The 15,140-nt window shown below is 34.6% G+C and overlaps 2 protein-coding genes across 2 annotated transcripts; both read right to left on the bottom strand.

Moving 5' to 3' along the window:
- Positions 1-5,578: 5,578 nt before the first annotated feature.
- On the bottom strand, positions 5,579-6,325 carry LOC130508495 (putative L-type lectin-domain containing receptor kinase V.8). Its single transcript, XM_057004033.1, has one exon. It carries the CDS (start codon positions 6,323-6,325, stop codon positions 5,579-5,581), a length of 747 nt encoding a protein of 248 aa, XP_056860013.1.
- Positions 6,326-12,272: 5,947 nt separating this feature from the next.
- LOC130508494 (L-type lectin-domain containing receptor kinase V.5-like) lies at positions 12,273-13,271 on the bottom strand. Its single transcript, XM_057004032.1, has one exon. The coding sequence runs from the start codon at positions 13,269-13,271 to the stop codon at positions 12,273-12,275; it is 999 nt and encodes a 332-aa protein (XP_056860012.1).
- Between the last annotated feature and the right edge of the window lie 1,869 nt (positions 13,272-15,140).

Below are 15,140 nucleotides of genomic sequence, written 5' to 3'. Positions count from 1 at the left end.
TGAAATAACCAATGAACTAAATAACTATCCGCAAAGAGATTTAGTTTACAATTTTATTGAAAATATCGCATCTGAATTTAATGCTTGTCGTAGTTTTATGAATTCCAGAGGTATCTGGAATTATAAAATCTAGACATAGATAGTTGTTGCAGTGAAAGCTGATTAAGTTTATCATTGTGATTTAAGTTCTAGAATAGTTCTTCATAAACTCTTAGCATTTTATTACTTGCTAATTTTGACTTCCATGTTTGAATTCTTTGGATCTAATCTATATTATTAAAAGAGAAGTACCCATATAAAATACCCCTTAGTTTTCACTTTTATTTACAATGGTATGCCACTGATATTAAATAATATTTCCTATTTTAATGCTGTCTTTTCCACTTCAATTAATGTGTTTTGCAAATTAAATTTAAATTAAATACAAAATTAAATAATACTTCATATTTTAATGATTTGTCTTTTCCACTAATATTAATGTGTTTTCCAAAATTAAATTTGAATTAAATACACTTCATTAACTTCTCCATTAAATCAATGTCAAATTCAAAAAAAAATACATTTTTATTAGACAACCGATTCTGGAAATTATAATATCAACTCTTCATTTAAAAAATTTGAACGAAAAAATATTAGCAAATTTGAACCGAAACTAGATAATATCCAAGCGGATTTACCATTTTGGTATCTAGAGAACCATAACCAAACTTCATCCGAACCAAATATTTCGGATATTCAAATGTATTTAAATCATATTTATATACTTCGATATGTCAGCTATTTTTCGAATTAATATCCAGGATATAAGCTATTTTAAGTTGGTTAAAATATTTTAAATATAAAAAATAATCAAAAGTAAACATTTTAAAGTAGATAAACAACAATCAAAACTCCAAAAATATTTAAAATATATATTTATTCTTCATCCAAATATTCAAGTTAAATCTATTTTAATTTTTAATTTAGGTACTTTGGCTTACATTACTCAAATTTACATGTTATATTATTTTTATTTTTAGATTTAGGGAAATTTAAAGATATATAAATTTTGAAAATTCAAAAATAGTTTAAACGGGTTATCAAACCCGCAAAGATCTGAATCAAACCGGAACCAAAGTTTATAAATACCCGAATAGAGCTAGAATCTTTAAACTCAAAAAACTCAAATCCGAATAGATTTTAACCGAATTCGAGTGGATACCCAAATACCCACCCCTAACTTAGTCAATATAAAACGATTAAATATTATAAATATATTATTTAATATAAAAAACTAAAACTGAAAATTAATATCCGTGCGGTCGCACGGGTCAAGATCTAGTGTTTTTTATTTATACTACAAATGAACTAGTTACTGCTTTCTTTATTACTTTCTATTATTGATCTAGTTTAGTATGAAACTCAAGTCTATTGTGTGAACCATAGAATCTCCAAGGATTCGATCCTTAAGTGCTACATCGCGCTCTAAAATTATAGGGTAGCTCAAGGATAAATTTGAGCATAACACCCGATTTCTGTTTATTAACTGAAAAACTCTTAATTTAAGGGAAATTCTCTCAAATAGCACTTTTTAAGTTTTCCTCCTTGTGATGCTATTTTTGTGACAAAACTTGTTTTGGTGCTATCTTGGTCTTTTCTCTTAATAATTTAATCAAAATCAATTTGTTGAATTTTGTTCTCATACTAGCAATACTCCATTTTGTCATAACATTTTCTTTATTTTTTTTACAAATAAAACTATGTTTTCTTCCTGCGATTTGAAAAAAAAAAAAAAATTATGTAAATATTTTGGATTTCCTATTTTCTTATCAATATTTTTAATTCTAACTTTTAATTTTTATTGAATTTAAAGATTGAGATAAACAACTAATTTTTATTGAAAATGTATATTTAAGAATGGATATGTATATATTCACAATTATAATTTAGTGGTAGATTTTTATTCACTTCTTTTGGTTAAAATATATTAAATAAAGTTATATAAAATTAAGAATAAATTTTGTTAGAAATAATTTTTAAATTATCAATAAGTGAAACAAAATAGTATTTCAATAAAAATTAAATATAAAAGGAAACCGATGATAGTAGAACTACAACTTTATAATTAAAAAGCATGCATACAATTTTGAAGAAAATTTTAGTGATAAGAACTGTATAATTTTCAAATATATGATTAAATAATATTTTATTTTAAAAATATATTATTTTGTATTTTAATGTTATATTTTACTAGATTTAATTTAGTTATGATTTATGAGTTATTACCATTTAAAAAGGTTTATCAAAAATATAAATCAACATTAAATACAAATGTTTAGGTACAATTAGCTTCAAACTATGTTATCACTTTTACTAATATATTTCATTCTTTTATAATGAAATAAATATGATGATGAAACATAAGCAAACTTCATAAGGTTATTTCTCAAATAATCTCTAGAGTATATCTAGTAAGAAAACGACAAGCGCTATCAATTTGAAAGATTGCTGGGTCATTACTCGGCATCAGTAAAATCGAATTTGTGATGGGAAATTATATAATTTGTTGTTAAGAAAATATATGAAGTATCAAAATTCAAAAAAAAGGTCAGCATTGAAGTGAACAATTTAGAAAAATATCGGGAATAAAAGATGAATGTTTCTCTGGACGCCATTCAGGGGCGGAGCCATAGAGGGTGGAGGGGGTCAGCTGACCCCACCACTTTATTTATAAAATACAAATTTTTTTTTCATGAAAAAAAAATGACTCCACCAAATATTATAGTTTGACTCCATAAAAATTAAAACAATGAAAACAAAAGCTTAAATAAATTGGCCAAGTAATAATTAGAGACTTAAACTCATATTTATTCTGATTTTATGTTCATTTATAATTTAAATCCACTTTAAATACAATACCAATATTACAAATTTTTAAAATATTATATAACTATATAATTTTTTAGCAAAACATAAAACTCAGATTTTGAAATACTCAAAAACTCTTACTTAGCCTACTCTTTTTTAAATCAAAGTTAGCCTACCATTTCATTTCTGCTTTTTGAGAGCTAAAAAATATAAAACATCTTGTATGTTTTTTTTTAAAAACAAAAAAATCTTGTATGTTCAAGTTATTTTCTTTTACATTTTTAATTTAATTTTCTATATTTATCTTTGGATTTTATTTAGAATTTGATAAAACATGATAGCTACTAATGTACTCACAGGCTTTTGTGAATTATCTAGTCTTTAAAATATTTTGTAGATTTTTAATTTAATTTTTAAAAATAACTGTGAAGAATCTATAGAAATAAAATTATGAAAATAGTATTACAAAATTATGTCAGTGAATAGTTTTTAAATGATTCTTTTATTTTTTTGTTAAAAACTATTTAAAGATTTTAAAAATCCAATCTTAACAAAAAACATTTTAAGTTTGATTTATATATGTAAATTTATTTTTTGTAAACATTTTAGTTATATAATTATGAATAATTATATATCTTTTTTATCGGCAATTTTTTAATATATATAGGTTAATGACTGATCCCGGTACAAAAACATTCTGGCTCCGCCACTGATGCCATTGTTTTTAAATAAGTTGCTGGTATAGGTGAAGTAGTTTATGATACTAATGTATACACTAGACAAACCCATTTATTTGAGACAAATCGCCGATACTAACTCATGGCACTAAATAAATATCACGTGAGCATTAAATAATTGAAGTTTTTTTTGTTGTGCAACTAATATTTAAACGAAAGTGGTTTCATCACCATTTCATAAATACAAGCTTAGTGTTTTCTCTACATTTAGTGATCAAACAAGTAAATATCAATCAAAGGATGGAAGGAAAAACTGTGATATTAAGTGTACTCATCAGGGCCGTCTCAAACTTCAGACGGACCCTGTTCAAAATAAGAAAATAAGATTTTTTTAACAATGTAAAATAATTTTGATTTTTTTTACAAGATATCAATATAATATAAAATAAATCTATCAATTTAGCTGTTTTATATCTAAATAACACTATTTTCTAGTTTCAAATCATTGATCAAATCATTGAACATGATTATTTAATATTTTTCAATGCAAAATCATCGATCAAATCATCAAATTTGATCATTCTTCTAACTTTTTCAGTTATTTTATTATGTTTATTTGCATAATCAAAAATCATAATCTATAAATATAGCAGAATAACAAATCTGGATAGCAAACTATATACTCTTGATTGGACAAATCACTCTTTTTTCTTGTCAACAGAAGTTGTAGGTTAGTTTTCTTTTCTTTATGTTTGCTATTTCTAATTAAAAAATGGTGAAAATATATTTTGTTATTCATATTTATAATCACTAATTAATAATTGTTTCCAAAACATAATCAATTAGAATGTTAACTTTATATACTACCATTGAATATTCAAACACACATTAACAATTGTTTCTTACGTTCCGAAATATATAATTGATATAAATATTAATTATGTCCTAATTTATTGCATTTTTGGTTGGTTATATAAACAAAATGAAAAGTTGTATTTTACATTTATTGGTTATAAATACTGAACCTAAATTCAAATATAGTTATTCTGATTTTTTTATAAAAATATGATTTTAAATTTATAACTATTACTAAAACAAAAAGAAATTGTGGATCCTCTAAAATTTTGGACCCTGTTCGACCGCTCCACTTGCACGTGATAAAAGACGACCCTGGTACTCATAATATGTCTTGTCATGGCGCAAATTCAAGTAGAAGCAGAAAAGATCTGTTGCCGTAACACTAGAGCTAGAAATACGTTTAATTCATGCACTGCTCAAGGTATCCCCGTGAGCTTCTGTGTACGAATCGTTGATTGCATAATACTTCCTTATAATACATGCCCACCAGAATTTCCCGCGGATCGTCTGGAAAACTCAGGTAAACTAAAATTTCTATGTGCGGTCCTTTGACCACTCTCCAAAATTCGGGTAAACCAAACTTCCCAAGCGCGTTATCAAAACATTTGCGTGGCATATCTTCGAAGGTACAATTGTTTAGGCAGTTTTAATTGCAAGCTTAGTAGAGCCATTAGTGTAAAAAGTAGAACATACTTTGGCACAATCTTCAACGGCTCCATCTCCAATTTCACTTGCACCTGTCGGTGGGCCGGCTCAGTAGATCATATTCAATACAATTATATTTGTTTTCTAGAATAAAGAATCTCTACTATGAATTAATAATTCTTATAATGTAATTATTTGATGATGGTGTATGAATACGAGAAAATCACCTAATACAAAAATAAAGGACATAAAGGCCATCACAGATACAGACACAGCTCTACTAGAATCTACAGCTCTCTCCCGAGAAAAAAATATCATGTAGCTGCATAAAATTGCTGACGGTTTCCCCTTGAGACACTTTGGTCAATGAGACCAACACATTTATGTAGACTATATAGACATTAAATAGAGTTTTTTGTTCTCTGCCATTTTATTTGTTGCTGAAAATCAAATTAAGGTTGGTTCAGGTACAATTTTGACACAAGTAAAATAACATAATCTCTTGATAGATTGAATATAAATGTTCATCAAAACTAGATTCTTTTCAGGTTTCATCGTCCATGGGAGATGAAAGAATTTGTGAACGGCAACGTACCCGTTGAATTCATATCAAGTAGCATTTCCATTGATATTTCAGGCTGTACTCTCAATCTCTCAGCCCTTACCACATCAAGAAGATTATCTGGAAGCTGCAAAACGCCATTCAAGATCCCCATAACCGCACTCATATCCGGTCTAACGGATTCTACCTGATACGAACACAACACACCTAGCTTCAAAACAAGCTCAATCTCACCCCTGTTTTGTTCTTGACGGATACTTTCCTCAGCTGCATCAAAGAGTTTCCCTTCTTCCCAAAGCTCTAAGATCCAATCCACAAGAACCTCTTCGTTCTTCGCCTCGCGTCTCTCAATCAACCTTCTACCGCAAACTACTTCAAGCATAACCAACCCAAATGCGTAAACATCAGTGCTGGTAGTTGCTCTTCCTGTTCTTAGAAACTCAGGCGCGATATAACCGAACGTTCCCGCCACTTTAGACGTCTGAGGATCGATTCCCTGATCATACAGCTTCGCCAATCCGAAATCCCCGAGCCTTGCATTCATTTCTTGGTCGATCAAAACATTAGCCGGTTTGATATCTCGATGAACGATGACCTGTACCCATTCTTGATGCAGATGCAGTAGAGCAGATGCAACATCTCTGATGATCTTGAAACGTTGATCCCAAGAAAGACGTTCTTGATTCTCGTTCTTGTCGTTACAGTATATATACTTGTCAAGGCTTCCATTGGGCATGAAGTCATTGTAGACAGTGGAGGCAAGAAGAATGAGGTTTGGAAAGTGAAAGAAAAGACAAGAACAGAAACTTGTTCCTTTGCAACACAAGAAGACTTAAAGGTGGCTTCTGCACATTCTTGGGGTCTAATCTTATTTCCTGGTCTGCTCAGAAACAACAGTCAGTCTCAAGAAGCTCCACAGAGGCTGAATATCGCACCTTGTCAGATACTGCAGCTGAGACAGTCTGGTTGATTAATCTCATGGCTGAGATTGGTATGCCTCAGCCGTTGCCTCCAGAAATCTTTTGTGACAATCTTTCGGCCGTATACTTATCAGCTACTCCAGCTATGCACAAGAAGTCCAAGCACTTCGAAGTCAATTTTCACTTTGTGAGGGAGAAAGTGGCTCTGGGAAAACTGATCGTTCATCACATTCCTTCAGTTCATCAATTAGCTGATATTTTTACTAAGTCCTTGTCTACTCACAGCTATCAGGAACTGCGTTTCAAACTTGGTGTGGTAGCTTCTCCCACCCAAAGTTTGAGGGGGCATGTAGACAGTGGAGGCAAGAAGAATGAGGTTTGGAAAGTGAAAGAAAAGACAAGAACAGAAACTTGTTCTGTTTCTGAAACAGAGGCACAAGAAGACTTAAAGGTGAAACTTGAAGTGAACAAAATGCCAAAGGCTGAGACAAGTTTCACCAACAATGAAATGGGCCTTCAGGATGCAAACGTAAAGCCCACACGAGAAGCAACGGTCACATTGTGTTTTGCAAAGAAGACAGAAGAAAGAGACAAAGCAAGTGGTCCTGCATTGTACGGATTGCAGGAGCCAATAACATTGAAGAACAGCTTTAAGCTGCTTGAGACCAACGCAGACTCAACTTGTGATTGACAGCAAGGCATACAACTAGGGCTTTCTCATTTTAATATAAATAGCAACATACATTGTAATGAAACTCTTAAGCAAGAAATACAATAGAAAGCTTCAGTTTATCTCTGTTATTTCTATAAAACAATCTCTTCCTTCTCTGCTTTCATGGTATCAGAGCTCTAGGAGAAATTCCTGAGCCATGGATAACAATCTAGATCTTTATTCTCAACCAAAGTTGGACATCACAAACTGTGTTACTATCAAGCTTACTGAGCGCAACTACATACATTGGAAGCGCCAGTTCGAGTCTTTTCTGTCTGGCGTTGGTCTTCTTGAGTTCGTGAATGGAGGTTCTCCGCCTCCTATTTCTATCATACATGTTCCAAACATTAATGGAGGCTTCCGTGATGTTCCAAACCCTGACTATCAGCTCTGGGTCAGATCTGACCAGATTGTTCAAGCGTGGTTAGTTGTTGGTTCTCTGTCTGAAGACATTCTGAGTATAGTTCTTGGAGCTCAAACTGCGCAAGAGGTTTGGATCTCTCTAGGCAACCACTTCAACAGAGTTACCTCTGCCTGTCTGTTTGAGCTTCAACGAAAATTACAGACTGTCACCAAAGCCAACAAGACTATGAGTGACTACTTAAAGGAGATCAAGGGCTTGTGTGATCAGTTGAACTCAGTTGGAAGCCCTGTTACTGAGAAAATGAAGATCTTTGCAGCTCTACAAGGCTTGGGTCGTGACTATGAACCCATCAAAACCAGTATTGAAGGGGCTATGGACTCTTTTCAAGCTCCTACATTTGAAGATATCATTCCTCGGCTTACTGGGTTTGATGATAGGCTAAAATCGTATGAAGGGGCTCAGACTTCTGTATCTCCCCATCTAGCGTTTCAAGTCTCCACTGCTGACCAAAGTTATGCTCAGAGTGTCAACTACACTCAGCAAGCTCCTCACTTTACTCAGTTTAGAGGTCGTGGGGGTAACAATGGACGTTTTGGTTATAGCAGAGGGAGAGGAGTATACACTACTCGGTGAAGAGGTTTTCATCAACAAGTTCCTCAGAGTAATAATCCTTCTCAAGGAGACTCTTCATCGCGACCCACATGTCAAATTTGTGGTCGTTTTGGCCACAACGCTCTCAAGTGCTACAGACGTTTTGATATTTCATATCAAAGTGAGGAGTTACCTACTGCTATGGCTGCTTTACATGTCACAAACGCTCATCCTTCTGCTCAACAATCCTATCAGGGAACTGAATGGTACCCAGATACTGCTGCCACTGCTCATGTGACTAACTCTCAACAAAACCTGCAGACGTCTCAGCCTTACCGTGGTCATGATTCTGTGATGGTAGCAGATGGTAATTTCTTACCAATAACACACATTGGGTCAGTGCCTCTGCAAACAAACTCTGGTTCCTCAGGTATTATATCTTTGAAAGATGTCTTAGTTTGTCCGAACATTACCAAATTTCTTCTGTCAGTGTCAAAGCTCACTGTTGATTTTCCTTGTGAGTTTACATTTGACTGTGATGGTGTGTATGTTAAGGACAAGCTAACCAAGCAAATCCTGACTCAAGGAACCAGACTTAAAGACCTCTACTTGCTGGAAAACTCGATGTTCTCTGCCTTCTACACTGCTCGTCAAGCTGCAGCCAGTGCTGAGGTTTGACATAGAAGACTGGGGCACTCGAGTGCAGAGATTCTGCAAATTCTATCCTCCAAGCTAGCTATCAACATCAATAAAAGCATGTCCAAGATTTGTGACTCCTGTCAACTTGGCAAAAGTGCTAGATTACCTTTTCCTAGTTCAAATTATGTATCTAGTAGACCTCTTGAGAGAATAAGCTGTGATCTCTGGGGTCCATCTCCTGTTAACTCTGTTCAGGGATTCAAATATTATGTTGTCTTCATTGATCATTTCTCCAGATATTGTTGGTTTTATCCTCTAAGATTGAAGTCTGATTTTCTGCAAATTTTCATCTTGTGGCAAAATCTGGTTGAAAAACAACTAAACCAGAAAGTCTTAATATTTCAATGTGATGGAGGAGGTGAGTTTACAAGCAACAGATTTGTGTCTCATCTGGCAAGTCATGGAATAAAACAGTTGATATCGTGTCCTCACACTCCTCAACAAAATGGCTTGGCAGAAAGAAAACATAGACACATCACTGAGCTCTGTTTGTCTATGTTATTCGATGGAAAGGTGCCTCAACAATACTGGGTAGAGGCATTCTTTACTGCAAGCTTCCTTGGGAATCTGTTGCCTTCGTCTTCTCTCTCAGACAATAAGAGTCCTTATGAGGTTCTGTTCAACAAGAAGCCTGAGTACTCTGCTCTACGAAGCTTTGGCAGTGCCTGCTATCCTTCTCTCCGACCATACTCCTCCAACAAACTGGATCCTAAGTCTCTGCAATGTGTTTTCATAGGATACAATGAAAAATACAAAGGATACAGGTGTCTGCATCCTCCTTCTGGTCGGGTATACATCAACCGCCATGTTTTGTTTGATGAACAAAACTTTCCTTTTGCTTCGACTTATGCGCATTTGCATCAGCAACAACCTACTCCGCTTCTTGCTGCTTGGCAACAAAGCTTTCTTCACACTAAAGCTACCTCTGATCATCACAACTCTGCAGAACCTGCTACATCTTCTGCTTCAGGATCTACGCCTGATATTCCGACAAACAGAGGAATACCTTTACAAATTGTTACAAGAAGCTCAACGACAATTAGTCCTCCTGATCAAGGACCATCTGGAGCTATTCTTTCTCAAACCAGAGGTGTTGTTACAGAGACTGTACCCAATATTCAATTTGGATCATTACCTTCAGTTGATTTGTCTGGCTCTGCTAATACTGGAACATCTCAAACCTCTCAAACCTCATCAGGAAAAGATTTCAGCAACAACTCTGGTCAATCACAACAGAGACTCACGGCTCCAGACAAATCAATACCGCCTTCTCAGTCTCAACATCCAATGATCACGAGGTCTAAAGCTGGTATAACAAAACCAAATCCTCGCTATATCCTCTTTCATGTCAACTCTGCTATCACTGAACCAAGAACAGTAACTGAAGCATTGAAACATCCTGGCTGGAATGGTGCCATGACAGAAGAAATGGTATCCTTTGATGAAACAGATACCTTCACACTGGTTCCATATCGTCCTGAAATGCATATTCTCGGTTGCAGATGGATCAACAGGATCAAATTAAATGCTGATGGTTCAGTGAAGTGTCTCAGATCAAGATTAGTGGTGAAAGGATACAATCAGGAGGAGGGTATAGATTACTTGGATACTTACAGTCCAGTGGTCAAGTCGCCAACGGTAAGAGCTGTTCTTCATCTTGCCACAGTCAACAAGTGGGATATAAAACAACTAGATGTGAAGCATGCGTTTTTGTATGGTGATTTGAAAGAGACAGTTTATATGCATCAACCTCCTGGGTTCATCAACAAGGAGAAACCAGGATATGTCTGCAAGCTTAACAAAGCCATCTATGGCCTTAAACAGGCTCCTCGAGCCTGGTTTAATAGATTCAGTGAATTTCTTCTCGCCTTCGGCTTCACCTGCAGCATCAGAGACCCTTCTCTGTTCATCTACAACAGAAATGGTGACATTATTTTGCTCCTTTTATATGTTGATGACATTTCTTTGACGGGAAGCAACAAAAATGTCATCGATCAACTTCTTGCAGCACTGAACAGAGAATTTAAAATGAAGGACTTGGGTCAGTTCCACTACTTTCTTGGGCTGCAGGCGCACTTTCTCTCAACGGGACTGTTTCTCAATCAAGAAAAGTATGCAGAGGATCTGTTGCAAGTCTCAGGCATGGCTCACTGCACACCAGTATCCACTCCTTTGCCTCTGCAACTGAATCGATTACCTGATGAATCTCCTCTGTTTCCTCAACCTACTTATTTTAGAAGTCTAGCCGGGAAATTGCAGTACTTGACTTTAACCAGGCCTGATCTTCAATTTGCGCTAAACTACATCTGTCAGAAGATGCATGCTCCAACTGAGACTGATTTTCTACTGCTCAAACGAGTTCTGAGATATCTGAGAGGAACGACAAATTACGGGATTTCCTTTGCTGCAGATACTGATTCTGCAATAAGAGCTTATAGTGACAGTGATTGGGGAGGCTGTCCTGATACAAGAAGATCAACGGGTGGCTTCTGCACATTCTTGGGGTCTAATCTTATTTCCTGGTCTGCTCAGAAACAACAGTCAGTCTCAAGAAGCTCCACAGAGGCTGAATATCGCACCTTGTCAGATACTGCAGCTGAGACAGTCTGGTTGATTAATCTCATGGCTGAGATTGGTATGCCTCAGCCGTTGCCTCCAGGAATCTTTTGTGACAATCTTTCGGCCGTATACTTATCAGCTACTCCAGCTATGCACAAGAAGTCCAAGCACTTCGAAGTCAATTTTCACTTTGTGAGGGAGAAAGTGGCTCTGGGAAAACTGATCGTTCATCACATTCCTTCAGTTCATCAATTAGCTGATATTTTTACTAAGTCCTTGTCTACTCACAGCTATCAGGAACTGCGTTTCAAACTTGGTGTGGTAGCTTCTCCCACCCAAAGTTTGAGGGGGCATGTAGACAGTGGAGGCAAGAAGAATGAGGTTTGGAAAGTGAAAGAAAAGACAAGAACAGAAACTTGTTCTGTTTCTGAAACAGAGGCACAAGAAGACTTAAAGGTGAAACTTAAAGTGAACAAAATGCCAAAGGCTGAGACAAGTTTCACCAACAATGAAATGGGCCTTCAGGATGCAAACGTAAAGCCCACACGAGAAGCAACGGTCACATTGTGTTTTGCAAAGAAGACAGAAGAAAGAGACAAAGCAAGTGGTCCTGCATTGTACGGATTGCAGGAGACAATAACATTGAAGAACAGCTTTAAGCTGCTTGAGACCAACGCAGACTCAACTTGTGATTGACAGCAAGGCATACAACTAGGGCTTTCTCATTTTAATATAAATAGCAACATACATTGTAATGAAACTTTTAAGCAAGAAATACAATGGAAAGCTTCAGTTTATCTCTGTTATTTTTATAAAACAATCTCTTCCTTCTCTGCTTTCAGTCATAAACCAAGAAAAGATCCTCTTTGTGTCTACAATATCCCAAAAGCCTGACTAAGTTCGGATGTCTTAGACGACCAATGGTCGATATCTCGGCTATAAACTCGCTCTTTCCTTGGCTTGAACCTTGAGAAGTCCGTTTCACAGCAATCTCTGCGTCGGAACCCGGGAGTGTTCCTTTATAGACTTGACCAAAACCTCCACTTCCAAGAACTTGTTTCTCCTTAAAACCCTTTGTCGCATTGTAAAGCTCCTTGTACGCAAACCTGTGAGGTCCATACTGAATTTCCCATTCTTCAAGAACCTCTTTGACCTTCTTATGCCTCATATAGAAGAGGAAGCCAATCAAAGAAGTTACAAACGCAATGGTCACGGCTAATATTAAACAAACCGCTAATATAATCCTTGTTTTATCAGTCACTTTCTTTGGATATGGAGGAAGGGTGGGGACTACACTTATATCAAACGATGGATAGTCCACTTCAGGACCAGAGACCGAGTTCAACATATAGTGGATTGCTCCGACCGAACCAGTTGATGCCGTGAAGCCAAGATACATCTCCTCCAAAATGTAAGGTGAGAGATCTTGTTTTAAAGACAGAAGCGGTTCCAGTGGCGTGTCGGAGAACTCGGCAGGGCTTAAGGTTACATTGAGCTGTTTATCAGGTTGGCTATAAACGATTGAAAGCCGCATAACCTTTCCGCTGACTAAAGAAAGGTTGTGAAACTTTCCATCGTTATCATCATAGTAACCAGCAGGAGCAGAGACAACAGACCTCAAGCCGTTGATGTTGATCCCAACATGGTTGTCATCGATATCTCCGAACTCTTCATCTTTATTTATATCTAACTCGATAGCTATTATGTTGTTCGAGGTGTTACCGTTGGTTGTCTTGTTGAATACTCCGAGGTACTCACTACAAGAAAACACTCCTATTGCAAGGAAAATTTGCAAGGGAATAATTCCGTTGCAAAATTGCAACGGAATAGCGAGCATATTGCGACAGAAAAATATTCTCTTGCAAAATACTTGCAAATTTGCGTCAAAAAAGTTTCCTCGCAAATTTGCGACCAATTTGCAAGGCAACTCCGCAAATTCACGCTAAACCATCGCAAATTTGCGATAGAGTGATCCGTTGCAAAAACGTTGCAATTTTGCAAGGACTTCGCGAGTGAATTACAATACAATATTCATTCCTTGCAATTCCGTCGCAAATATTTAATCTTTAACATATCGATAAATACTTTTGAAATACAAAAATTAACGGTTATAAACTCAATTCTCGACACTTGAATTAGTATTACGAAATACTAAACATCAAAACTATATAGCTTATACACTCAATATACATCAATTAACTTATATGAATTTTCTAAAATATATTTTTACTTTAAAATACTTTTCTGAAAGTAAATATAAAAAAGCATATTACTCCACGGAAAAATTAACAAAACTACAAACAAAACCCTAAAACACATTGAGTTAAGAATTTGCAAGAGAATTGCAAGTGATCTCTCGCAAATCCCTTGCAAATTTGCTAAAGTTTTTGATTACCATTCAAATTTGCAAGGAAATTGCGAGGAATCCCTTGCAAAACCATATTTTCTTCACTTGAGCGGTTTGGGATTTTGTTAAATACTTTGGTGTAATAGAACACATTTAATGAAAATATTTAGTGTTTAACATATATGTCGATAAATATTTTTGAATTACATCAATGGTTATAAATTCAATTCCGACACTTGAATTAGTATTAAAAATATTAAACATGAAAAATATATAGCTTATACACTCAATATACATGAATTAAATTAGATGAATTTTTAAAAATATATTTTTACTTGAAAAGACTTTTCTGAAACTAAATATAAAGAAACATATTACTCCACCAAAAACGTAATAAAACCACAAACGAAACCCTAAAACACATTGAGTTAAGAGTTTGCAAGGAAATTGCAAGCGATCTCTCACAATTCCATTGCAAATTTGCGAGGTTTATTTATTACCATGCAAATTTGCAAGGGAATTGCGAGGGATCCCTTGCAATTTCCTTGCAAAACCATATTTTCTCCACTTGAGCGGTTTGAGTTTTTGTGAAATACATTGGTGTAATATAACACATTTAATGAAAATATTTAGTGTTTAACATATACGTCGATAAATATTTTTGAAATACATCAATTAACGGTTATAAGCTAAATTTCCGACACTTGAATTAGTATTACAAGATATTAAACATCAAAAATATATAGTTTATAAACTCAATATACATCAATTAAATTAGATGAATTTTTAAAAATATATTTTTACTTAAAAAGACTTTCTGAAACCAAATATAAAGAAACATATTACTCCACCGAAAACGTAACAAAACCACAAACGAAACCCTAAAACACATTGAATTATGAGTTTGCAAGGGAATTGCAAGTGATCTCTCGCAATTCCATTGCAAATTTGCGAGGGTTTTTGATTACCATGCAAATTTGCAAGGGAATTGCGAGGGATCCCTTGCAATTTCCTTGCAAAACCATATTTTCTCCACTTGAGCGGTTTGAGTTTTTGTGAAATACATTGGTGTAATATAACACATTTAATGAAAATATTTAGTGTTTAACATATACGTCGATAAATATTTTTGAAATACATCAATTAACGGTTATAAGCTTAATTTCCGACACTTAAATTAGTATTACAAGGTATAAACATCAAAACTATATAGCTTATACACTCAATATACATCAATTAAATTAGATGAATTTTTAAAAATATATTTTTACTTATAAAGACTTTTCTGAAACCAAATATAAAAAAACATATTACTCCATCGAAAATGTAACAAAACCACAAACGAAACCCTAAAACACA

Source organism: Raphanus sativus, chromosome 2, assembly GCF_000801105.2.
Source record: "Raphanus sativus cultivar WK10039 chromosome 2, ASM80110v3, whole genome shotgun sequence".
NCBI lineage: Eukaryota > Viridiplantae > Streptophyta > Magnoliopsida > Brassicales > Brassicaceae > Raphanus > Raphanus sativus.
The sequence above is the reverse complement of the archived record's forward strand: the minus strand, read 5'-3'. Positions and strand labels throughout refer to the sequence as shown.